This window comes from Myxocyprinus asiaticus, chromosome 33, assembly GCF_019703515.2.
Source record: "Myxocyprinus asiaticus isolate MX2 ecotype Aquarium Trade chromosome 33, UBuf_Myxa_2, whole genome shotgun sequence".
Taxonomy (NCBI): Eukaryota; Metazoa; Chordata; class Actinopteri; order Cypriniformes; family Catostomidae; genus Myxocyprinus; species Myxocyprinus asiaticus.
In genome coordinates, this window is record NC_059376.1 from 25444097 (window position 1) to 25469107 (window position 25011).

Consider the following 25011-nt stretch of genomic DNA (forward strand, 5'->3'; position numbering starts at 1 on the left):
ATACCATCATTCAAAATAATAATAAATAAGAACCGAACATCACCATAATCACTCTAAATGTTAGTGTTAAATGATTGAAAGTAAAACATTTTAGAGATCACACACTTCCATCATAATTTGTTTTATTTAAAGTCACCATGTCTTGGTACAAATACATTTGTTTTTTTGTAAAGAAAGCTTCCAACTGTGAAGGATTTTACACAACTGATTTACTATGGTTTCTTCCAAAATCATCCTTCATTACTTTCCCTCTAAACCATTCAAAGGTGGCTCTTGATATTTAGAGACATTTAAACAAATGTATGAAACATGACCTAAATCTCCAGAAACAAATTGAGGTGCAAGAACCATAGCTGACCGGTTCAGACTGGGAGATGGAGCCAATAAAATCTCATTATTTTAGCAGATGAGAAGAGTTAAAATGCAAAACAATGGTCGTTTTAGTGGCAGTGAGAAAGTTTCACGAAACTGTCGATACATACTCTGGCATTGTGCAGTCCAAGATATATTTTCATTAGTTTGCATGTTGAGATCACAGGTGAACCATCAATGTCCATTTATAAAATGCATATAGAAAAACTAGAAAGAATTCATGTCCCTTGGCCTCTTTGTAGAGCTGTAAAAAGTTAAGTTTCAGTGTTAAAAATTCTTTTTTTCCCCAAAAAACACTTGAGGCAGTAAAATAAGTTTCAACAGAAAAGCTGAATACAGCCTTACAAGAGGTTGTTACAATATCTTTACAATAAAAGATACCATATTTCATATTGGTTTAATTGTAGCACTCCTATCTTTTGCACACTATGTTAAATAAAACACACCGCATACACTAATGTGCACACGCCCAGTCTTTCACACTCACACACACATTTCCATTGTCAAGTCTCTGGCTTGGCAGTTTATTTCAAGTGAATGGAGAGGGTTTGGAGAGTTTGGAGGAAGTAGTATTTCTCTCACTGCATCTTCATCCTCACATCACGTCAGCACGTTTGTCCCTCACTTTGTTCCTAAGTTTAGTTCGAGCTTTGAATGCAGCAGAGTTAAACAGATGCTGTAAACAGACAAACCAAAGACTTAAACTTTTACTGTACAAGACAGGAAAATAAATCCTGAACAATTAAATATTGTACAATTATAGGTCATAAACACACACACACACACACACACACACACACACACACACACACACACACACACACACACTCTAAAAACAAATACGTCACACCTGAGGTGGTAATACGGTCATGACGCGCAGCGGATTTTTTCAATAATTCAATGGGACAGAGTCAATTATTCCCCTTATATCACGGTTACCACACCTTAAGACATCGTTCAGGGTTTTATCTCAAGACATTTTCTGGTTTTCGTCCCTAAAATGCTCTTGTGAGTGGAACTACTGTCACGGATTCGGCGTCTTGCTCTGATACAGCTCAAGCCTGCGTTGCTAGTTCGAAAACGTCACTTTAGAGCTAGCAACGGAGGATAGCTTGCGGTGCTTTACTGGAGCACTTGCTGGAGTAATAAGTTAGTGCATTTGTGTGTGTGAGTTTGTTTTTGAGGGATCGAAAGAGAGAAGCTCGGAAACTGACAGAGATCGCCTGTAGGATTACCTTTATTTGTTGCCACTCTCGTCAGAAGTAACATCGCTGCAAAATTGGCAAGATGCAAGTTTAAGCACTTCTCAGCAGTAGCGAGTGTTGCCATATTTCTGTTGTAAACCTTAACAACTGTTTTCAACCCCACTGAGATGCAGGAGCGTGCTGACATGACGGCTCTGTTTTTCGCTCGCTCGCGTGTGCGTAATGCGTATAATGTATGTGTGTCCACGTGTGTAGGAGTGTGTAAAAAGAGGGGAAATGCAAGGGTGCTTCCCACAGATATTCCAGATAATATAGAAACTGCTGTATTGATCAAGTGTATCTAGATTTGATACAGCTCAAGCATTCGTTACTAGTTCGAAAACATCACTTTATAACTAGCAACGGAGGATGCGCTACTTTTCGGCATTGGAGTAACGAGGCAGTGTGTGTGTGTTCGCGAGCGAGCGAGCGTGGGTTAGGGGTAGCGTGGTGCTTTCCATTATAGATATGTGAGTCTGATTAGGGCAAAGTACATTGAAACATAAAAAGTTTCACATATTAAAAGTTATTTCAGATAATAGAAACTGTTGTATTTATCAAGTCATGGGGGGTGCGGCTCTATTTGTTGGTCATGACACGAGTCTCAGTGTGTGTGTGTGTGTGTGTGTGTGTGTGTGTGTGTGTGTGTGTGCGTGTATGTGCATGCCCGTGCGTATGTATGTGTGAGCATGTGTAAGTGTGGGGGAGACAAGGGAGCTTTTCAACCGAAATTGAAATAAATGTAGGATATTATAAATATTGTTTGATGTTCTTAACTGATTTACTTTAACCAATGTCTTTGTTTATATAGTTATTTTGCAGTGGTAGCATGTACGGTGTGTGTGTGTGTGTGTGTGTGTGTGGGTTTAAGACGAGAGCGAAAGAGAGGGAGCCCAAGGACGCTTTTCAATTGAAATTTAAATAAATTTAGGATATTACAGACATTTTCATTCTTATCTGATGTATTTAACCAATGTCTTTGTTTTAACTGGTTATTTTGTTGTGGTAGCCTGTAGGGCTCTTTGAAATAACAAATAATTTAGCGAATTTATATGGAACCGTTATGTTGTCAAGACCTGGTTCTACTTCATAGCCATGCGTTTACTTGGAAAAATAATTGCACACCTTAGAATGTCCGTCAAACAATCAGAATCAAGCATTCAACAGACCCGTGGTATAGGTATAAGTATAAACATATATATAGAGAGTGTTCATAAATAATAGCATGGCTTCACTTATTAAGAGAAGTTTAATCAGCTTTAATTATTTTACTAACAAACTTAAGTTGAATCTTATTTTATTCTACAAACCAAAATTAATTTTGCACAGTCCATGATTTATGACACTTCAATGTGCAAAGGTAACAGTTTACCCTCTCTGTGCGGGAGATCCTGCTGGCTTTGACTGAGGCATCCAGGATGAGAGGTGGGCCCAGACCAAAAATATCCCTCAGCAATGGATTAAACTAGACACAAACATTCTACATTAAATAATATACTACATATAAGAGAAAACAAATCAATTAGAAGCTTGTCTAGAATATTAGCCTGTAAAATCAAACATGATCTGCTACAAATTTATTCATGTAACTGAGCTTCATACTAATCCATATGCAAATAGACAGTTGCAGTCTGTCCTCCTCACCTGTAGATGGTGTCTGACTCCCGACTCAAGCACCTCCTTAAAGGCATTATACATCCTGTGGCGCATCCAGCCATCAATGTAGATGGACTCAGTCCCAAACTGGATCTTTTCCTCTGTGAAATCATCATTCTGAAAACAAGAAAGGGGATGATTGAATGCAAAATGTCAATTTAAAATATAATCGATCAGGACAGATCCTGGATCAGCCCTGTTTATTAGCAATTAGGAATGGCATAAAATATAGATATATTGATTATTGATCGATATGTTATTTTCTTGATTCGTTTTTGAGGCATCAATATATTACCATTAGCACACATTTAAATCAAAACCCTTTTTTGTGTGTTTTCCAATTCACTGTCAGTTGGCCTTCCGTTCAATGTGGTCTGGCATAATAGCTTACGGAGACCAGAAGGGGTGATATAACATTTACTGTAGTTAATACTAGTGCCCGACCGATATATCGGTCGGCCGATATTAGCCTTTCACCCTGGTATCGGCGTATATTTTAGCGATATGCAGAACATATAATGCAGAAAACAATACTTTAGAATTGGTGTCATTACGTAGTTTGTCCAGCAGAGTGCGCTCCGACTCCATTGTTTCTGTAAACTGACACTGAACTGATGGTGGCTCTGCAGACAGGGCGGAGTTAAAACCGTGTGGATTTGAGCGATCTCTTCTCCTTAAATTGCTAACTAGTTTGTGAAATACATACTGGAAAGTTAATAAATTACCCCATCATTTTATATAACTAATATAACTTTAACCCTTTCCCTGAAAACCATGTCACTCATGTCTGTTTGTTATTAGCCAGCTATAGATTGTCAGTGTAGTCAGTAATGTAGCAGATTGATAGGTAAACATCAGAGCATCTTTTTGCAGCTCAGCAGACAATGGTGCAGTGGTGGATTGTGTCTGTTGAGTGTTGATTTCACGCTTCGCTGTTGCCTAGTTGGTGAGACACAATGCTGGAAAGTAAATAAATTCCATTTTTTACTCTCCGTGACAATGAGCTTATAGCTAACTAGCTAATCACGTAGCTACTTTCATTGTTGTCAGCTGAGTGGAAGCTAATGTGTAAACATGTATTCACCAAACTATTTTGTTCAGAATTCGCAGTTTGGTACCCCCCTCAACCGAACAATTCCAGTCGTTGCATTTATAAATTTAATATTTAAAAGTCTGGTTTTCCCGACATTAAAATAGGGTACGTAATAAAGTAGATTTAATAAATAGTATATTTGCCCTGTGTAAATAATAATATATAGGAACTGTATCTAAAATAAATGAGGGGTGATAATACAACAGACTGGAAAAATAGACATTTATTCATTTTAATATCATATATATATATATATACTGAATGTGTTGAAACTTGACACCGGGCGACGCACCCTAAAAATGGCACCGTTAGATCGGTTTCATACTGAAGAAGCTTAAGTACGTTTTTTTTTCTCTCTCTCTCGTAAATGTAAACGAGTGTAAATGCCAACATCATTATATATGTCGAAAGGACTGATGTCTGTCAACCAAAACATGAGCACATTGATGTCATTAAATGAGTCTGCTTTTTTATTCCATCAGTTACTCCTGGTTGGAGGCTTCCATATATGTATATGTTTAGTTTATACGTAGAGTTACTTCCTACATAAATTTAATGGTGCAACGCTCAAATATTTAGTAGAGCGTAAATTGTGACTTAGTGCCCATTTATGCCACAACTAGGCTAAGTTGTAACGTACGTATGGTGCAACCGGCCCCTGATGTTATTTAGCTATTTATTTTATTTTAATGTATTCTTTATTTAAATGGTCAGCATTTGACTGATACTAAACATACAGTACTGATGTTAATTAAGCTATTTATTTTATTTATTCTTTATTTAAATGGTCAGCAATTGACATACTAACAGTACTGATGTTTATTAAGCTATTTATTGTATTTTTATTTATTTATTTCTAGAATTTGATGACAATGTATAATAATAATAATGTCAAATGTTCTTTGAAAAAAATATTTAAGAAAGCAGCCTTCTGAGTACCTTTGCATAGTCATACTGGTGCAGAATCGGTGCACAATCTGCATAGAAAAGGTCTGTTTTCATTCCAGCTCAAAAATTAACTATATCGGTCACCATATCGGATATCGGTCACCATATCGGTAATCGGTGAATTTTCCCTCCCTAAAATCGATAACGGTCTCGGTCGGGCTCTAGTTAATACTGAAGGACACAGCAATGCGGTGCGGGCAGGTGGCAGTCCAAAGTTATGAATCTACTCACCATACACAAGTTACAAAGGTTTTTTGTACTTCAAGAATGAACAAAGTGACATTACTGATGAGTTTGCAGGTTAGTGTATGAAACTAATCTAACTGCGTAAACTGTGATTAGAAATGGGGACATTTACTTAGCAATTTCTCTGTATGTAGCCTTGAATAGGTTTCATTAAAGCTGTCAAACCACTAAAAGACATACTTGTAACTGAAAAAAAAAATCGTGTAGGCTTTATGAAAGATCCATATACAAAATATATCATCCAGTGATGGCTAGCATAAATAATCTATGTCCTTTGATAATTATTTGGGTTGAATTTAAAGAAAAACATTGAAAGTTGCAGTCCGTGGCGCTACACAGTTTTGAGCAGCCTCTGTAGTCTTAGCTGGGCGGGGTGGTGGGCGTACCCTCATAGAAAACAATAGTTTCACATTTTAGAATGTGTCTGGTGTGCGACCCCATTTAAGTTACCCTGCCACTCACATATTACAAAGGTTGTGTTGAGAAATATAGTAATGTGATTTGTTCTATTTTTGTGTATTTTTCATTCTAAATTGCTTTAGATCTTCAAACAAGATATAACATAAAACAAAGGCAACCGATTAACTGGAGATCAGTCTTTCACAGTGCTGCGGTGGAATTTTGGCCCACTCTTCTTTGCAGAACTGCTTTAGTTCGGCCACACTGGAGGATTTGAGCATGAACTGCCCGTTTAAGGTCCTACTACAGCATCTCAATTGGTTTCAAGTCAGGACTTTGACTCGGCCACTCCAAAACTTTAATTTAGCTTCTTTGAGCCATTCAGAGGTGGCCTTACTGCTATGCTTTGGATCATTGTCTTGCTGCGTAATCCAGTTGCGCTTGAGCTTCAACTCACAGACTGATTACCGGAGGTTCTCCTTTAGGATTTTCTGGTAGAGAGCAGAATTCATGTTTCCCTCAGTTATTGCAAGTCGCCCTGGCCCTGTAGAGGCAAAGCATCCCCACACCATCACACTACCACCAACATGCTTGACCATAGGCATGATGTTCTTTTTGTGGAATTCTGTGTTTTATTCACAGCAGATTTAACGGGACCCCTGTTTTTCCGAACAGTTCCACTTTCGACTCATCAGTCCGCAGAACATTCTCCCAAAAGGTTTAAGGATCATCAAGGTGTGTTTTGGCAAAATTCAGACAAGCCTTAATGTTCTTCTGGGTTAGCAGTGGTTTTTGCCTCGCCACTCTTCCATGGATGCCATTTTGGTCCATTGTCTTTCTGATAGTGGATTAATGATGCAAGAGAGGCCAGCTGTTCCTTGGATGTTGTCCTTGGCTTTTTTGTGACTTCCTGGGTGAGTTGTTGCTGTGCTCTTGGAAGGTCGGACACTTCTGGAAGGTTCACTACTGTGCCAAATATTAATCATTTGGAGATAATGGCTCTCAACTAAGGGGGCAAATTGGTATTGGATAACTTTTTTGCTTCAATAAACAACATTATAATTTAAAATCTGTATTTTGAGTTTACTCAGATTGCCTTTGTTTTGTTACATTTTGTTTGAATTTTTGAAACAATTTAGTATGAGATATACACAAAAACAGAAGAAATCAGGATTGGGGAAAATACTTTCACAGCACTGTGAGTCGGAGGGGGACCACTATGAAGTCAAGGTTATTACCTCAATGTAGTGCAGCACCTCTCTGAAGATTGAGCGTTGTTTCCTACGGTCGTTTTTAGCACGATGTTTATTTCCATCAGTTGCGAGACTCTTTAGACTGTCGCACAATGCATCACAGTCCTCGTACTCATACTCCTGAAACACAATACTCATTACATGTGTATTCACAAACTTTTGCAAACACATTCGTACACAGTAAAACCCATTTGACACTATAAAATACACACCTGATCAATGTCACGTCCCAGTTCATAGAGTAGAGCAATGGTCTCCCCCACAGCAATTCGGAAGTTCACCTCGCTGCTCTCCAAACACGCATGCAGACATGGCAAATGACTGAGAAAAAAAACAAAAAACAGAGATGGATCATATTAGAGACAACAGAAGATATCTTCACCCTTTAACTGGGTGTTGTCACATTACAGTAGAACCTGATGAAGGGGTTAGCCAAAACACAATAAAGCCAACACATTAAGGCTATTATTATAATGGCTTTTTAATTCATCGGCTTGGATTTCAGACTTTCATTAGATGATTTTGCAGGGAAACAGGCCACAGAACAAATAGGTTACTGTTAAAGGAATAGTTCACCCAAAAAGGAAAATTCTTTCATCATTTACTCACTCTCATGCCATCCCAGATGTGTATGACTTTCTTTAGCAGTACAAATATTTTTTTTTAAATATCCCAGCTCTGTTGGTCCATACAATGCAAGTGAATGGTTGCCAATTTTTTGAAGCTCCAAAAAGTACATACAGTAAGTCAGAAGTTTACATACAACTTGGCCAAATACATTTAAACTCAATTTTCACAATTCCTGACATTTCATTGTAAAAAACATTCCCTGTCTTAGGTCAGTTAGGATCACTACTTAATTTTAAGAATGTGAAATGTCAGAATAATAGTAGAGCATTATTTACTTCAGCTTTTATTACTTTCATCACATTCCTAGTGGGTCAGATGTTTACATACAATTTGTTAGCATTTGGTAGCATTGCCTTTAAATTGTTTAACTTGGGTCAAACATTTTGGATAACCTTCCACAAGTTTCTCACAATAAGTTGCTGGAATTTTGGCCCATTCCTCCAGACAGAACTTGAGTAACTGAGACAGATTTTTAGGCCTCTTTGCTCACACACACTTTTTCAGTTCTGCCCACAAATTTTCTATTGGATTGAGGTCAGAGCTTTGTCATGGCCACTCCAATACCTTGACTTTGTTGTCCTTAAGCCATTTTGCCACAAATTTGGAGGTATGCTTGGGGTCATTGTCCATTTGGAAGACCCATTTGTGACCAAGCTTTAACTTCCTGGCTGATGTCTTGAGATGTTGCTTCAATATATCCACATAATTTTCCTTCCTCATGATGCTGTAAGGCTGGCACCAGAATGTCTACAACCAAAAGGCGCCATTTCCGGTATAAGTCAAAGAACACTGCGAGAATCAACGTCATAGAACTCTCTCACAAAAGCTGAAATCTACACGTGAATATCACCACGTGTGATAAATTGCAAATCGCCTTGCTGCCCCCCCTTCTCTCTCCCCCTTCTCCCCTTCAACAGCTCTGGACCAACACAGAGACATAAGATTTATATTTAAAAATATAACAAATACCATGAAAACAAAGAATGCAACTGTAAGTGTTTGATGTCATTTAAGAGGTCTCCGTGCGACTGGTATAGTGGTCTCTTTCCCATGTTGATAAAACTAATGGTAACAAAGTTATAAGGTCTTTGCCAAATACTGCATAATTCTGGAGGTGTCTCCCCCTCCTTGACCTTCAATTGAAATGATCTCCTATATGTTAACAAGGTTAAACCCCAGGAAGTCAAGAACCCATTCACCCCCAAATCCTCATTGTTCAAAGGATAATACCATTTGGTACACAATGTTTATTCTGTCTAGATATTTAAGGAAGCTCTAGGGGATCTGTAAGCAGATCTCCCATGCTGCACCGCTGCATGTAGTTTTGACAGGTATGTTTCTCTGACCTGTCGTTTATTTTTAGTAATGCTTGTTTATTCTGATCATGTGAAATTGGCTTTGATTTGAATTTCTGCAACAATGTTTTATATCGTACCTGACAAATAAATTGTTATTATTTGATTTATTCTGAATTCCTCTGAAATCATTACTGGAGCTTTAATATAGGAGGAAGCCATTTAAAGACTCTCAGTTTGAATTTAAACCACACAGGACAACCAGGTAGACAACCACCTAGGACAGCCGGGTAGGATTTGAATTTCATTAGACCAGGGTAGACCATACTGGTGATTTAATATAGGAGAAACCACTCAGGACAACCGTGTAGGAGAAAGCCATTTAAAAGACTCTCAGTCACTGCTCACCACCCATCTTAGCAAGTTGTATGTACGTGACTAAGCGGCAATATCGTCTGGTTATGAGAAAAGCCAAACCAGACGATATTAGTTAACCCTACAACCACTGACTAAGAACGGAATTGGCTCTCCATTTTCGGGAGGTTTACATAATTTAATAACGGCCGGCGTAAGTCTCCAAAGATCGAAAGGACAATGAATAGAATTGGATTTAGAGTAATCAATAACCTAAAAATGTTAAATTAAAAGAATGATCAGAAATTAATAAGAGCTTAAATATAAATTAGAGGTCAACTTAAAATTGGAGTCAGATTAATATAAAATTGGAGTCAGATAAAGTGAATGACAGAATCAAATGTGTGAATTAACAATAATTGCTTTACTTCAGCGCTCAGAAAAGACAGAACAATGCAGAGACTTTCAAGAGCAATTTACTGAAGTTCCACTCCGGAACGGATAGAAAATGATCCCTCTTTTTACAATGCCATCTATTTTGTGAAGTGCGCCAGTCCCTCCTGCAGCAAAGCACCCCCACAACATGATGCTGCCTCCCCCATGCTTCACGGTTGGGATGTGCTTTGTTTCATCAGACCAGAGGACATTTCTCCAAAAAGTAAGATCTTTGTCCCAGTGTGCACTTGCAAACTGTAGTCTGGCTTTATGGTTTTGGAGCAGTGGCTTCTTCCTTGCTGAGCAGCCTTTCAGGTTATGCCAATATATGACTCGTTTTACTGTGGATATACACTACCGTTTAGGGTCACATACTCTTTTTATTTTTTTCACATTTTAGAATAATAGTAAATTCATCACAACTATGGAATAATAGAAATGGAACTATGGGAATTATGTTGTGACTAAAAAAAAATTCAAAATAAATCAAAACTATGTTATATTTTAGCATCTTCAAAGTGGCCACACTTTGCCTAGATTTTGCAGACATGTACTCTTGACATTTTCTCAACCAGCTTCTTGAGGTATCACCCTGGGATACTTTTTAAACATTATTTATGGAGTTCCCATCTATATGTTGGGCACTTAATGGCTGCTTTTCTTTAAGTCATCCATTTCAAAGACTTTTTTTTTTTTTATAAAATTTTAGTTTTGTAATTACATAAATTAATATGTTGGCACAATTATTGGAAATTGCTCCCAAGGATGAACCAGACTTGTGGAGGTCCACAATTTTTTTTTTCTGAGGTCTCAGCTGATTTTTTTTTTATTTTCCCATGATGTCAAGCAAAGAGGCACTGAGTTTGAAGATAGGCCTTAAAATACATCCACAGGTACACCTCCAATTGACTCCAATTAGCCTATCAGAAGCTAATTGCCTAAATGCATGACACAATTTTCTGGAATTTTCCAAGCTGCTTAAAGGCACAGTTAACTTAGTGTATGTAAACTTCTGACCCACTGGAATTGTGATTAAATTAAATCAATTAAAAGTGAAACTGTCTTTAAACAATTGTTGGAAAACTTACTTGCGTCATGTAGATATCCTAAATGACTTGCCAAAACTATAGTTTGCAAATATGAAATCTGTGGAGTGTTTAAAAAAATTAGTTTTAATGACTTAAACCTAAGTGTATGTAAACTTCTGACTTCAACTGTATAGCCATCATAAAAATAATCCATACGATTCCAGTGGTCTAATCAATGTCTTCTGAAGCGAAACGCTAGGTGTTTGAAAGATAGATCAATATTTAAAACTTTTTTTTTTTTTTTACTAAAAATGACTAAATGTTTGTTGATGAGGGTGGAGTTCAAACTGCCTCTGGCACCCATTCACTTGCATTTTATGGACCTATAGAACTGAAATATTCTTCTAAAAATCTTTGTGTTCTGAAGAGGAAAGAAAGTCATACACATCTGTGATGGCACAAGGGTGAGTAAATAAGAGAATGTTCCTTTTTGGGTGAACTAATCCTTTAACCTTGTCAATTGTTGACTGTGCATCCAGATGTCTGTTTTCCAGTTTTTGAGTGACTCACTGGTTGAGAATGCTGTCAATACGTGATGCAGGGCAGAGGGTGCAGAGCAGTGCCCAAGCCTGCAAGGCAGCACTGTGAAGAGCAGGGGTCCCAGCTTTGACAGAGGGCAGTGTACCATCACCCAGAGGATACGCACCCACAAACACACTCTCTAAATGTCCAAGAGATTTTATCAGGTCCTGAGACAGAGGCGTTAAATGTCAAGAAGCAGTGGATTTGTCAAAAAAAAAAAAAAAAATTATACTTCAATAAACATGCAGATCTATAAATATTCATATGCATTTTACAGGATGCTCAAATCTATCAAATTGGCACAGGTTTTGTTTGTTGAACAGAACTGATCGTACCTCTGCATCATCTGAGGCAGACACATAGCAGCACATACCCAGAGCTCGAGCACACTGAACAAAGATAAAGAGACAGAGGACAACAATGATTTTCATTGATCCATTAGAACTTCTAAAAAATTTGATATTTAACATCTTTGAGACACCATTTACACTCTGTCGTGCTGACAGGCTGGCACAGCTGTCAATCAGAATGGAGTTGAGGATGGGGCAGAGAATCTTGAAGCCCTCCTCGCCTTCGACCCCGAGCTGCACACACAGGAGAGCACACAGTGTAGCAGCAGCGGCCTGCTCCTCTCCTCCACCTTCGAAGAGACAAAGAGCACTATGGTCACCTTTCTAACCTACATATTAGATTAATCTTATAGTGCATATATATATATATATATATATATATATAAATAGTACATGGGCAAATAGTGCATTGTTAAGACATCTACACAGTGAGCCAAGCCACTTCATTTGCCAAGATCAGGGGAGGGATTCACGAAACGTTAAGAAAATTCTTCTCAACTATCATTTTCTTCTTAATCTCTTCTTCTTAATAAAAAAAAGGTTAATTGATAGATACATTTATTGTCATGATTTACCAGTGTTGAAGTACTGACTTTGTTGTATTTGACAAGGCAATCTCATGAGCAGGCTAGTATAATCAGACAATGAGCCTGTTCTTATGTTCTTAAGAAAATATAAGGATTTTTGAATTGCACTTTACATTCTATTGAACTTCTTATAATTTATCCTTAGAAATGTCAATTTTTTTTTCCTAAGAACATTTTCGTGAATCCGGCCCCTGGGTGCTGCAGTCAGGTCTGTGTCTGTATTGGCTTTTTCTCCCACATAATCACACGCACTATACAGTCTGTAGCAGTACCAAATAAATAAATAAAATAACAAGAGAAACGGGGCCCAAATCACTTAGCTTGTACTGTCTTTTTATTACTTTGTTTCATTAATTTTCATGTAAATGTTTTTATTCTACGTAAATATTTCCTATTCTATTTGTGTGTGATTGTAGAGCCATGATTAGTGATGTTCAAATTATAGTCCAATTTATTCAGCCAAGTGGAAGAAAATTCTACTACTATTTTCATCTCTGGCAAAACAAGCAAACAACAAAAAACACATACACAGGGTTCACATCCTATGACTTTTCCGGGCATTTGTAATTACTAATATTTAAACACAGCTAAAGATTTTTTTTTTAAATACTTTAGATTCAGACCAATCTGCTAATGAATTTAGACCACTTTGTGAACATGTTTCACCTGAAAAATTGAATATAACTGATTCACTGACTAATCAGACATCACTAAGGCTTTCAAGCAAGATTAAGCTCTATAAAAGAGCAATATCCAGCTAGCTCATGAAAGATTTTAGAGCAGAGAAAAACAAGAAAGAGAATTAAAAAAAATAAAAATAAAACAAATACTTCTCCAGGCCTTGAAAACACAAAAAAAAATTCCCTGATATTTGGACATTTCCCATGACCATTGGAACCCTGCATACATGAAGTACAACAATTTGAATACGTGATACAGAAAAATGCTCAGCGGGATCTTTTAGACTTCATACTCACCTTTCCTCAGGCTTCTTTCCAAACAGTCACTTATGGTGAAACGTCTCTCTAACAGAAAGTCATACAAGACTCTGGAGGAAAACGCCAAGTGCAGACTTTCCATCGCAGCCAGACGGGTCTTAGCACTGATAAATAGACAAACAGATAGTGTTAATCATGCCATATTAACCTTATAAAATCCTTATTTTGTTTTTTAAAGTAATCAGTTGCATCTGTACAACTCCGAACTCATTAACTGACTGCGCTTACATGCATTACTGACTCCCCCCCCGCCCAATTTGGAATGCCCAATTCCCAATGCGTTTTTAAGTCCTCGTGGTGGTGTAGTGATTCGCCTCGATCCGGGTGGCGGAGGACGAATCGCAGCTGCCTCCGCGTCTGAGACCTCCAACCCGCGCATCTTACCACGTGGCTTGTTGAGTGCGTTGCTACGGAGACATAGCGCGCGTGGAGGCTTCACGCCATCCACCGCGGCATCCGCGCACCCCACCGAGAATGAACCACATTATAGTGACCACGAGGAGGTTACCCAATGTGACTCTACCCTCCCTAGCAACCGGGCCAATTTGGTTGCTTAGGAGATCTGGCTGGAGTCACTCAGATTACTGACTGTTTTAAAGATGCATTTGAGCGTACTGATACCTTTTGTCCATTAGATTGTCGATGCATTGCTTCAGTTTGTCTTCTGTTTCTTCCTGAGCAGTCTGTTCATCCACTACGTCACCTGCACAGCACAGAATGTAGATGTGTGGGTGTTCGTTTTTGTGCTTGCATGTAAATATGAGTGGCTATATGCGTGTTTGAGTACTAATATGTATTTGCGGTTAGGTTTGTGTTTACGATTTGAGTATTAGTGTGTGTGCTTGTGATTACTACATGTACATTATGCGTATTTAAGTTAGTGTTTGTTTGTAATTGTGTCCATACCTGTACCATCCTCAAGGACTGACGCACTCTCGCTGGCACTGCTGAAGTGACTGAGCACCTCAGACGCTAAATCATCATCGCTCATACCAGACTCCACTTTCACCCCATTCCTCCCTGATACAGAGAGAGAGAGAGGGGAACAGGGTGAATAACATTGAATACAGAAGATTAGTTTAGTGGTTAAAAAGAAAGACAGACAGAAGGGAATGATCAAGAGGTATGAATTGAGGGGAATGGATGCGATTTCGAGAACGATCATTTGTATTTCAACTATCCACAGAGTTCATGTGCCTACACCCTCTGCTGGTACAACACCATGTGATTCACTTCATTGCTCACAGAATACAAACACACGTGTAGGTTTGTGAAACCAAGCAGGTCCCCGAGTTTAAATAATCTACAACTTCCCATTGACTTTACATTGAACTCTGACGTAATATGTGAAAAGTCTGACTGATCTGTGAAACTTTAAAGAGATAGTTCACCCCAAAATGAAGATTCTCTTATTATTTACTCACCCTCATGCCATCCCAGAAGTGTATGACTTTCTTTCTTCAGCAGAACACAAAGATTTTTAGAAGAATATCTCAGCTTTGTAGGCCCATTCAACCTTTGTAGCTCCAAAATCACATAAAGGTATAGTGACCGACCGATATATCGGTCCACCGATATTAGCCGTATATGTTTACCGATATACGCAGATATAAGCAACTTTTTTTCAGAACATATAGTGCAGAAAACAATGCTTTAGAATTGGTGTCATTACGTAGTTTGTCCAGCAGAGCGTGCTCCGACTCCATTGTTTACAGAGCTGACTCTGAGCTGACAGTGGCTCTGCAGACAGGGCGGAGTTGAGCGGTGTCTTCGCAGTAAGCTGCTAACTAGTTTGTGAATTACATAGTGGAACGTTAATAAACAATGACCCCATCATTTTCCCTTTTCAATATAACTAATATAACGTTAACCCTGTCCCTGACAACCATGTCACTCATGTCTGTTTGTTATTAGCCAGCTATAGTTTGTCAGTGTGGTCAGTAAACGTAGCATATTGAAAGGTAAACATCAGAGCATCTTTTTGCAGCTCAGCAGACAACGGTGCAGTGGTGGATTGTGTCTGTTGAGTGTTGATTTCACGCTACGCTGTTACCTAGTTGGTAAGACGCAATGCTGGAAAGTAAATAAAGTCCATCTTTTACTCTCCGTGACAGCGAGCTTACAGCTAACTAACTAATCACGTAGCTACTTTCATTGCTTGTCAGCTGAGTGAAACTTTGTGTGTAAACATGTATTCACCAAACTATTTTGTTCAGGATTCACAGTTTGGTACCCCCCTCAACCGAACAATTCCAGTCATTGCATTTATAAATGTAATATTTATGTCCTGTTTTCCACCGTTGAAAGTTTCCCCTGAACTTGTATAGCAGAATATGGTGTAACACCGCTGCCGCTGTTTTTCTCTCGTCTCGGCAGGTGTAAATGCTTCTCGTTTTACAACCTGCCAATAATTGACTGGCAGTATAAAATAGTCAGCATTTGACTAATACTAAACAATACTACTGATGTTTATTTAGCTATTTGTTTTATTTTTATTTATTCTTTATTTTCTCAGTGTTCATTTCTAGAATTTGTTGACAATGTATAATAATAATAATAATAACGTCAAGTATTCTTTGATAATATTTAAGAAAGCAGCCTTCTGAGTACCTTTGCATAGTCGGTGCAAAATTGGTGAACAATCCACACAGAAAAGGTTTGTTTACATTCCAGCTCAAAAATTAGCTATATCAGTCAACACATCGGTAATCGGTGAATTTTCCCTCTCTAAAATCGGTATTGGGCTCAAAAATCCCATATCAGTCGGGCTCTATGAAAGGAACCATAGAAGTAATCCATGAGACTGGTTAATAGTGGTTAAATTCATATCTTCAGAAATTATATAATAGGTTTGGGTGAGAAACAGAGCAAAATTTCCAAAAAGTCTTTTTTTTACTCTAAATCTCCACTTTCACTTTTATATCTGAAAGTCACATGTAGTGCCCATTTAGTGTCACTCACATATGAAAGTGAAAATTAAAGTGGAGGCTTGGCAGTAAAAAAGGACCTAAATATTGTTCTGTTTCTCACCCACACCTATTATGTTGCTTCTGAAGATATGGATTTAAACACTGGAGTCATATGAATAACTATTATGTTTCCTTTGTGATTTTCAGAGCTACAAAAGGTCTGATCACTATTCACTTGCAATGTATGGACCTACAAAGTGGAGATATTTTTCTAAGAAATCTTTGTGTTCTGCTGAAGAAAGTCTGGGGTGGCATGAGGGTGAGAAAATAAGAGAATTTTCATTTTGGGGTGAACTATTCATTTAAGAGGCCAAAAAGATGCACTGTAGGCATATTAACAAAAAATGCAGTCCTCAGTCAACACTCAGCTCTCTCTCTCATATATACTCTTAACCTCTTTAGCATCCCCATCCCAGAAACAGATTTGGGCCAAAGTTCAACGTGACCTAACACAAACACACATTCACACACACAATGGCACACCTGTTCCCCCCTGAGGTACCAAGAAGCCTTTCAGCTCATAACATGAAAGTGTCAAGCACATACAAATACTAGAATGTGCAAATAGTAAGTTCAAAAAATGATGAAGTGAATTATAACTATTTTAAATCAATAGAGCTAGGAAGACACCCTCATCAATAACACCATTTCACTATCTGCATTGATCCACTCTGGATCATGCATCTACTGAAACAGATCTCTTTAGTTTATGATCAGTTTAATCTCTGCATTGTAGGTCATGCAGTTCACACTTTAGAAATTATTTAAATTAAACCACAAGAAACTATTGGACGGCACTGCATAACGCGCTTTATCTGATTTCAAACAGATTTACAAGATATTGTCTAAAATCATCCTGTTAGTTTGGTTTCAGTTTTGTTGATTGTAGTCCTTGGCAGATTTTAATAGAGGTATTAAAACCTCTACTAACCAATATCTTATTCATAACTGGTTCACTGACTCTACAGCAGAGATATAGGGACAGAAATTGAGGCCCATCTGCTACAATTAGATATACAGTATCTGTGAGATACCTATTCAGGAAATTTTTTTTGAATAAACTCAGAATGAAGAATAACACAGGAATATGCCTTTTTTTTTTTTTTTTCATTCTGAAAAATGAAGAAAAGGCCTCACACTATCAGTTTAGTCAAATTAAAGACAGAAGTGGGAGTATAACAGCCCAAGAGAAATTGACATGTTTTGACAGTGTATCTGCTGTACTAATACATGCATAAACATACATACAAAGACATTGGATCAGCTGAGGAAGCAGCAGTGCATTTAGCACAGAATAAATGGCATGTGGAGGAAAAGTCTAGAATGGTTAGGAATTTATGGAAACACTCCACAACAGCCTCAGACTTTGCAAACAAGTCCGAATGTGTATGGAAATAGTTAGTCCAAATATTTTGACCCGAGTTCCAGAACCCTCCAGAAGCTTCGTCACAAAGTGGAGCTAAACGTACAACAGACTGGACAGATTTGAACATATGACAATGTCTGCACTCATCCAGAGGTGGTATATGCTTCTGGGGAATTTTGGTTCTCAAATTATCAATACCATTCAGTCAAGCATGGGAGGATGAATGTAAACAAATAGATATGTATTAGATGTAACATGGGTATTCGCATGCAGCTTTCTTTAATTAAAAAAAACATTAATGGGATGAGATGCATGAGGTCATGAACAATATCAGAGGTCATGCTACCTGGATGTGACTGGGCAGTCTTTGACAACTGCAGCTGAAGCACTTCCTGTCGGAGTGAGCCTGCTCACAGCGAACAGGAGGAAGAGAAAGATTAAACGACTCTCACAGCTAGTCTGATATCAGTCTGTAATTTTAAATGTTTAGTTCCTCTATACAATTACAATTCTGTCATAATTTACTCACCCTCATGTTGTTCCAAAACCATATGACTTTCCCCTCTTCAGTGAAAGACAAAAAAATATTTTTTTCCCCATGCAATTACAATAAATGGGACTGGGGTTATTTATACCCTATTTACAAACAGAATCAACCAAATCATTAAAATCATTATACAAGAACGATTTAGGGAAGGGTTAAAAGGTTAGTTCACCCAAAAATGAAAATTCCCTCATCATTTACTCACCCTTATGCTGTCTAAGATGCATATGACCTTCTTTCTTATGCAGAAAACAAATGATGATTTTTAGGAGTATATTTCAGCTCTGTAGGTCCATTAAATGCAAGTGAATGGAGGCCAGAACTTTGAAGCTCCAAAAAGCAGATAAAGTCAGCATAAACAATCAATCAAACTCCAGTGGTTAAATTAATGTCTTCTAAAGTGATCCAGTTGGGTTTTCGGGGAGAACAGACCAAAATATAACTCCTTTTGCATTGCACATCTTGACAGCAGTCTCCTTGGCGATCATAATTTCAAGCTTGATTACTCTTCCTATAGCACCATCTAGCACTCTGCATATGCGTCAAGCACTGGGAAGTGTAATCAAGCTAACAATCATGATCGTGCCTAGAGACTGCAATGGTAAGATGATTTGTTTCAGGAGACATTGATTAAACCACTGGAGTCTTATGGATTACCTTTATGCTGACTTAATCTCCTTTTCTTTTAAGCTTTAAAGTTATGACCCACCATTCACTTGCATTGTGAGAACAAACAGTGCTGAAATATTCTTCTAAAAATCTTCATTTGTGTTCTGCAGAAGAGAAAAAGTCATACACATCTATGATGGCATCAGGGTTAGAAAATGAGAATTTTCATTTTTGGGTGAACTATTCCTTTAAAATCTTGATTTTCTGCTGCTCGATACAGATCCTTAAATCCCAAGATCGATCGTAAATCACTTGCATATGCTACCAAATTTTGCACTTGTCAGCGATTGGCCACTGGTTGTTAAATGTTCAGATTTCACTCACCAGTAATTGAGTAGTATATTACCAAGTTCAGCAGCGAGATCCTTTCACTGCATAAGGGGAGTAAAAGTATGGTTTGACTCGTTCTATCTGTCCAAAGAAGAGTTCCATGCAACTCATTTGTCACTGAATACTCACTTTTAATACCCTTTCTGTTCTTTACAGTCAGTTGCCGATCAAAAAAAATATTTCATTCGAATCACACACAGCACGGATGTAAAGAAACCATGCGACTCCTCTCGTTAATGTGCGTTCATCCAAAAAAACATTGACAGTCACTGAACTGCTGCTATTCTTAAAGAGACAGTCCCACTTTACCACTTGTCCGCAATTTCAAGACATCATATTTATTGGCTGTATCTCGAAGGCTGTGTGCTCCGGAGGTTGTATTTGTTAACCCCATACATCACAGAGGCCGTCTCATTTCAGAAAATCATGTAGGACACTCCGAATGCAGCCTTCAAAAGCGACCTTCTGTCACAGGAATTCTGAGGATGCAAGAGGTGTATCCTTCATTGGCAATTGGGACAATTCTTTGCTTCAACATAAGCGAACATAATTTCTCTGAAAAAATGAAGCTAATTTACCCGAAAATGACGTTCAAACGAAATATTAATTCCTAAATTGAAGTACCTCAGTAGACGGGAGAGAAATATATAATCTAAGAAAGTTAAATATAAAAGTACAGCCGCAAAATCTATTTTCTTTTTTCTCTACATCATAATAACTCTCCTAAAGTTTACCTCAGAGATTCCCTTCTCACTCAGAGCGCTCATGCAGGTTGAAAGCGACACATGCTGTCATAGCAACAATGATACGTTCTGCTTCAGTTTGTCTTATGAAGGCTGTTTCGTTTAAATGAAGCTAATTCGAAGTTGAGGACCGCTACATACAAGGAACGCGTCCTACCTAGCACCAGCCTTCAAAACAAGACACACCTTTTGATGAAATACCGTACATGGAATTTGTGCTTTTGTAAAAATCTAAAATGAAACCAAAATTATTTTGAAAAAAAATCAATACCCACTCCTTTTTTGTTCACGATTCAGACACTGCTAGTCCTCTCATGAACACGCCAAGGAGAGCTAGGGGTGGATGTCAAGACTTTCTATGAATAACTTCAATTTAATTCCCTTCCTTAAACAAAGCTATTGTATGGCTTCAGAATAGAGGTCGACCGATATATTGGTTTTGCTGATTAATATGCACCGATAACAGATTTCTGGAACTATCAGTTATCTGCAAAAATCCACACCAATAGTTTTTCCCTGTTGTGTCCAGTGCTGCAGCGGCTGTTTAACACGGAGGATTTAAACTCAAGGTCAAATCCAGCCCGCCACCTCATTTCATGTCACCTGCGAGCTAATATCAGAAACATAGGATAGATACAGTCGGCAATGCGTCATACTCGGGAGCGTGGTTTAGCGTGGGGGAAAGCGAAGCCTTGTCACCATACATTATCCCTACATTCCTATGAGGAAAAAGGAGAGAAATATCAGACAAATTTGGCTATTTTAACAATGAAAAATTGTCGTTTTTGTGCTTCAAACAATGCAAAAAAAAAAAAAAAAAAACAATTAAAAATGAGTTTTTATTGCCCACAAACTGACAGAAATAGAAGCCTAAAGATGAGCACTGTGGCTGCAGTCGACCAAATGCTGGATCTGTGCTTTAATGTCTTTGAGAAACATCAGAGCAGATTCAAGACTAAATCGCAAGTTTGAATGCGGCACAAAATTCTGTTGCAAAATTCCAAATGTCTCTGTGATTATATGGTTTCAAATCATATGAAACAGCCCCTACATTCTAAACAGCACTGACCAAGAAAACAGGCGAAAACACTATCATGCAAACATAAATTAGAAGGCTTTTCAATCCACACATCACACACACAAACCTTTCAAACATTTACCATGGACTGACTGTCGTAACTATATTATCAGTGGTATTTAGACTACCGTTTTTCATTACAAATATGTCATAGTTTGTTATATAGAAACCACAGTCACTAACCATGGTAATTAAAAGTCATGCATGGTTTTACATAGGCTACATGTGGTCACCATGGTCATTTTACAAATGCCATTTCTAAAACTATGGACACGATGGAAGAAATATTATGCATTTTCATAATTATTATGGACCAAGCAGTCAGTTTTCCTTCTGTGTAAAATCTGTTCTCCTTTAATGGTCTCTGATTGTAAGAAAATGTAACTGGTTTTGTTTGCCTTAATAAATTCTAAGAGATGAATGTGCTATAATCAGTAGGAGCCTGATTTAAAGAAATCTGTAAAGGAGACCCAAATTAGTCGCACTATCAGAGTATTTCAATTTAGCCCTTATATGAATTAAGTGTTAATTCTTTTCACAGATGCTACTGTTAATATCATAATTTACATCTGCATCCCAAATTCTGTCAAATGTGAATTTCAATGCACAAAATATGCAATATAGCATGGGTGCTACCAAATCAGGTGCCAGTGCCACATTTTCAAACGGCCCTTCTAAGGCATACATAACGCTCATGTGGCCCCAGGCTAAAATTGAATTTAACACCCCTGGTTTAACAGAAAGCAGGTGTCTGAATATGCTTTTTAAAAGTTATTTTTAATTAGACACATCATCTAAAAAAAAAAAAAAAAGCGCTCCTGCACGAGATGCCGAATTAACAAAAACAAAGGGAAACAAAGACGTTCATCTGGTGCGCGTTTACATAGAAAAACAAATGGATGGTTGCAAAAGCATTTGGTGTGAACAGCCCCTTACAGTTGGTGGAAGTCTTTGGCCGTTGTGTCTTGCTCTCTTATAAGCGTTTCTCAGATTAAGCAATGAGTTGTTTAAATGCTTTGTCAGGAAAGATGTTCAACTTGGAAATATGTGTCTCGAGATTCTCGCGTTCGGTTCCAGTCTGTTTGAATAGCCCCTGGCCTGGGCTCATAGTCTGAGCAGCTTCACCGAGTTCAGCCGAATACCACTGCTATCTGGGAATATTTCTACTCTACATACAACTGTACTGAATAAAAAACAATGTGGTATTCCGCTGTTTTGCTGTTATGAAGCTTAAGTCTGGAGTAGTAGGAATCAGTGCAAATGTAACACCATGTGAACTGTCTATTGAAGCGTCCCCCCCCATTTTACTTTTGACCTAACATTTGAGAACATGGACCGACTAAAACGTATTTTATGCACATTAGTTGAAAATGAAATGCTCTTTTTTAACAGACAGGATAGGAAAGTTTTATATGCAGTAATATAACGGTGCTGAATGGTTTATGTATTTATTGCACACTCTTGTGGACTATTTAAAAATCAGCTGACTTTAAAATTTTAATATTAGTTCATATATATATTCATATCTATATATTTATTTCATTCAAAAATTGCAATACATTTTCATGGTTCAGTCAGTACTGTTTATTTTTGTAATAAAGTTCAGCACTATTTTACTTTGAGTGTTATTTTTTCATTCAGTATCAATTTTAAAAACTATCGGTTGATTAATCAGTTATCGGCAGGTACTGCCCAACTTAGATATCGGTAAAATCCACTATCAGTCAACCTCTACTTCAGAAGACTTGGAATATAGTGCATGATTTATATGAACAACTTTCATGATATTTTTATGGTGCACTTAGTATGTCCTTTTGAAACTTGAAAACCTCAGTCCCCATTCATTGTAAACACATGAAAAAAAAACAACCATTGCAATTCTTTAAAATTTCCCCCTTTGACTTCCACAGAAGAAAGTCATTTGCTTTTGTTAAGATATGAGGGGTGCCTTTACCTTTAAGTAGAACTGTGGGACAAGGCCAGCTGACAATTCCTGTTTTTGCAGTTTTAAGTTTTCAAATGACTTTAATTTCTGCCAACACTATTCTCCCTTTCAAAACAAACATGCATAAAATATGTCTTGGCTGTGTTTTAAACAGATTATATTTAAGATTCTCAATTACACAGAACTTCAAAAGACGGGTTGTCATCCAGACTCATCAAAACTAGCACTCGTCGCTGTCAATCTTGTCACGAGCGAGACCGAAGCAAAGCGTTTTTTGCGATGCTTGCATATTTGTACCGGGTGACGCCACGCGGCTCTCGTCAATCACCGGTTGATACGGTTTGACGGGATCTCCACATGCACGGGGAATGCGTGCACGTTACAGGATCCCGAACTGCTCAACCCGTTAACATATCTTTTTCTTTTTAAAAGTAAATCTCACCGCAACAAAGAGGCCAATTGCGGCATAAACAACATATGATACAACATCGCTCGAGTAAGCGGTCCAGAATGAGCTCGGAAAGGCCTGATTTCCGTGGCTTCGTGACACTTGGGCTAAATATACTCGAGTTGGCACGAGCTTCACCTTTCATGCTGCTGGAGACTGTGCGGCCCTGACATTCAATCATTTTACTTCTATCCTTACTGCTAGGGTTAAATGCAAACCACGTGAAACAAACAATCATCAAAATGCTTAGATTATAATGTGCAGTGAAAGTGTTTAGAAGAGGATTGGTGCTTGAAATTAACCTAATTCCCTCTTTTTGTCTGTTAATGCTCGAAAGGAAAAAGGAGAGAAGTGAAAAGTCACACAGTGAGCAGCAGATCCAATACTGATCCAAACATGGCTCAAAAGTCATTCATGTGAACACTTTATTAAGATAATGTATCATATTCCAGTATGGCCGAACTGTCCATGCATTGTAGCAATAAAGCGTTGTTATAATACTTTGATTGTCTGTTTAAAATGCATGAACTGACAGCATGGTAAGTTTAACTCACCTTTACTAGAACCGGTACCACCGCGTTTCCCCTTTTTATTTCGTGGCATGCTGACAGCCGGTACAGCTTCACCTCCAGCACCAAAACACCAAAGCCCAAAAGAGGCGGATTATAACGAATAATATAGTATGTAGGCAGTGAACTGTTTGTCAACAATCCCAGCCGAGAAATCCCTCCCAGAGTATCACGACACCGTGGTCTGGTGCAGTTTGGTCGCACGTTTCAGGCACCACCAGTGTTAAGGTGCGCGTCCCATCCGAATCAAAGAGCGAATGATTCTTCCTTAGTTTTAGTAATTATTATCTATGATTGTCCCCAGGTAACCGATATCTAATGCCAGGTTGTGATGAAAACTGTTTTTGGAAATGTTTGGGACGGAGTATCGTGCACGTTGCAGCTCCAAATTCCACCATCTTCCCTCGGTAAAGACTAGCGCAACCGGCACGCTCCACCTTCCCGTTTCAGTGTATAATGGGTATTATGGGTAATGTAGTTCTCTGTAGTGAATTAGAGTGAGGGCCGCTGCACGAGGGCGAGGATTGAGAACTACAACTCACACAACTGCAGCACACTCGGGGTTTTGGAAGGCGGAAGTAAATGTTTGCAGGGTAAACTTCGACAGCGCTGAATGGGAGCTCACAGCAAATATTATTTTCACTTACCCATTTACTCCAAGAGCAAAAGAAAAAAATCCATCATTAAGTTTGAATGACTTTCCAGAAGAGGAAAAAAAATAGAGAGCTGTGGATAAAGCAAGTCAGATGGGAGAAGATGCCAAATGTACTGTCACTCTCTCAGCAGCTGTAATAGAAACCCCCTCGCAGCTGTGGTAAATTCGTTTTTTAAAACTAATTCCAGGGTAATATAACACAAAGCATAATGTTATAAATTTACA

At 38.1% G+C, this 25011-nt stretch overlaps 1 protein-coding gene across 2 annotated transcripts; it reads right to left on the reverse strand.

The window, feature by feature from the left end:
* Positions 1 to 105: 105 nt before the first annotated feature.
* LOC127424698 (interferon-related developmental regulator 2-like) lies at positions 106 to 24553 on the reverse strand. Of its 2 annotated transcripts, XM_051670097.1 has the most exons (13): positions 24117 to 24553; positions 18152 to 18211; positions 14377 to 14490; positions 14092 to 14173; positions 13450 to 13574; positions 12024 to 12175; positions 11871 to 11924; positions 11524 to 11702; positions 7424 to 7532; positions 7197 to 7331; positions 3261 to 3389; positions 2989 to 3081; positions 106 to 1048 (listed from the first exon to the last, which is right to left on the reverse strand). In XM_051670097.1, exons 1-13 carry the CDS (start codon positions 24163 to 24165, stop codon positions 968 to 970), a joined length of 1362 nt encoding a protein of 453 aa, XP_051526057.1. In that variant the 5' UTR covers positions 24166 to 24553; the 3' UTR covers positions 106 to 967. The 2 variants fall into 2 exon arrangements, with proteins under 2 accessions (XP_051526057.1, XP_051526059.1); XM_051670099.1 differs by lacking the exon at positions 18152 to 18211.
* Positions 24554 to 25011: the final 458 nt, after the last annotated feature.

Excerpts from the sequence above, each read along its gene's own strand:
- LOC127424698 (XM_051670097.1), bottom strand. The coding sequence starts at position 24,165 with ATGCCACGAAATAAAAAGGGGAAACGCGGTGGTACCGGTTCTAGTAAA. Across the intron at positions 14,174-14,376 it reads AGTCCTTGAGGATGGTACAG|GTGACGTAGTGGATGAACAG; the intron begins GTATGGACACAA and ends TGTGCTGTGCAG. Across the intron at positions 7,533-11,523 it reads ATTGACAGCATTCTCAACCA|TCATTTGCCATGTCTGCATG; the intron begins GTGAGTCACTCA and ends TTTTTTTCTCAG.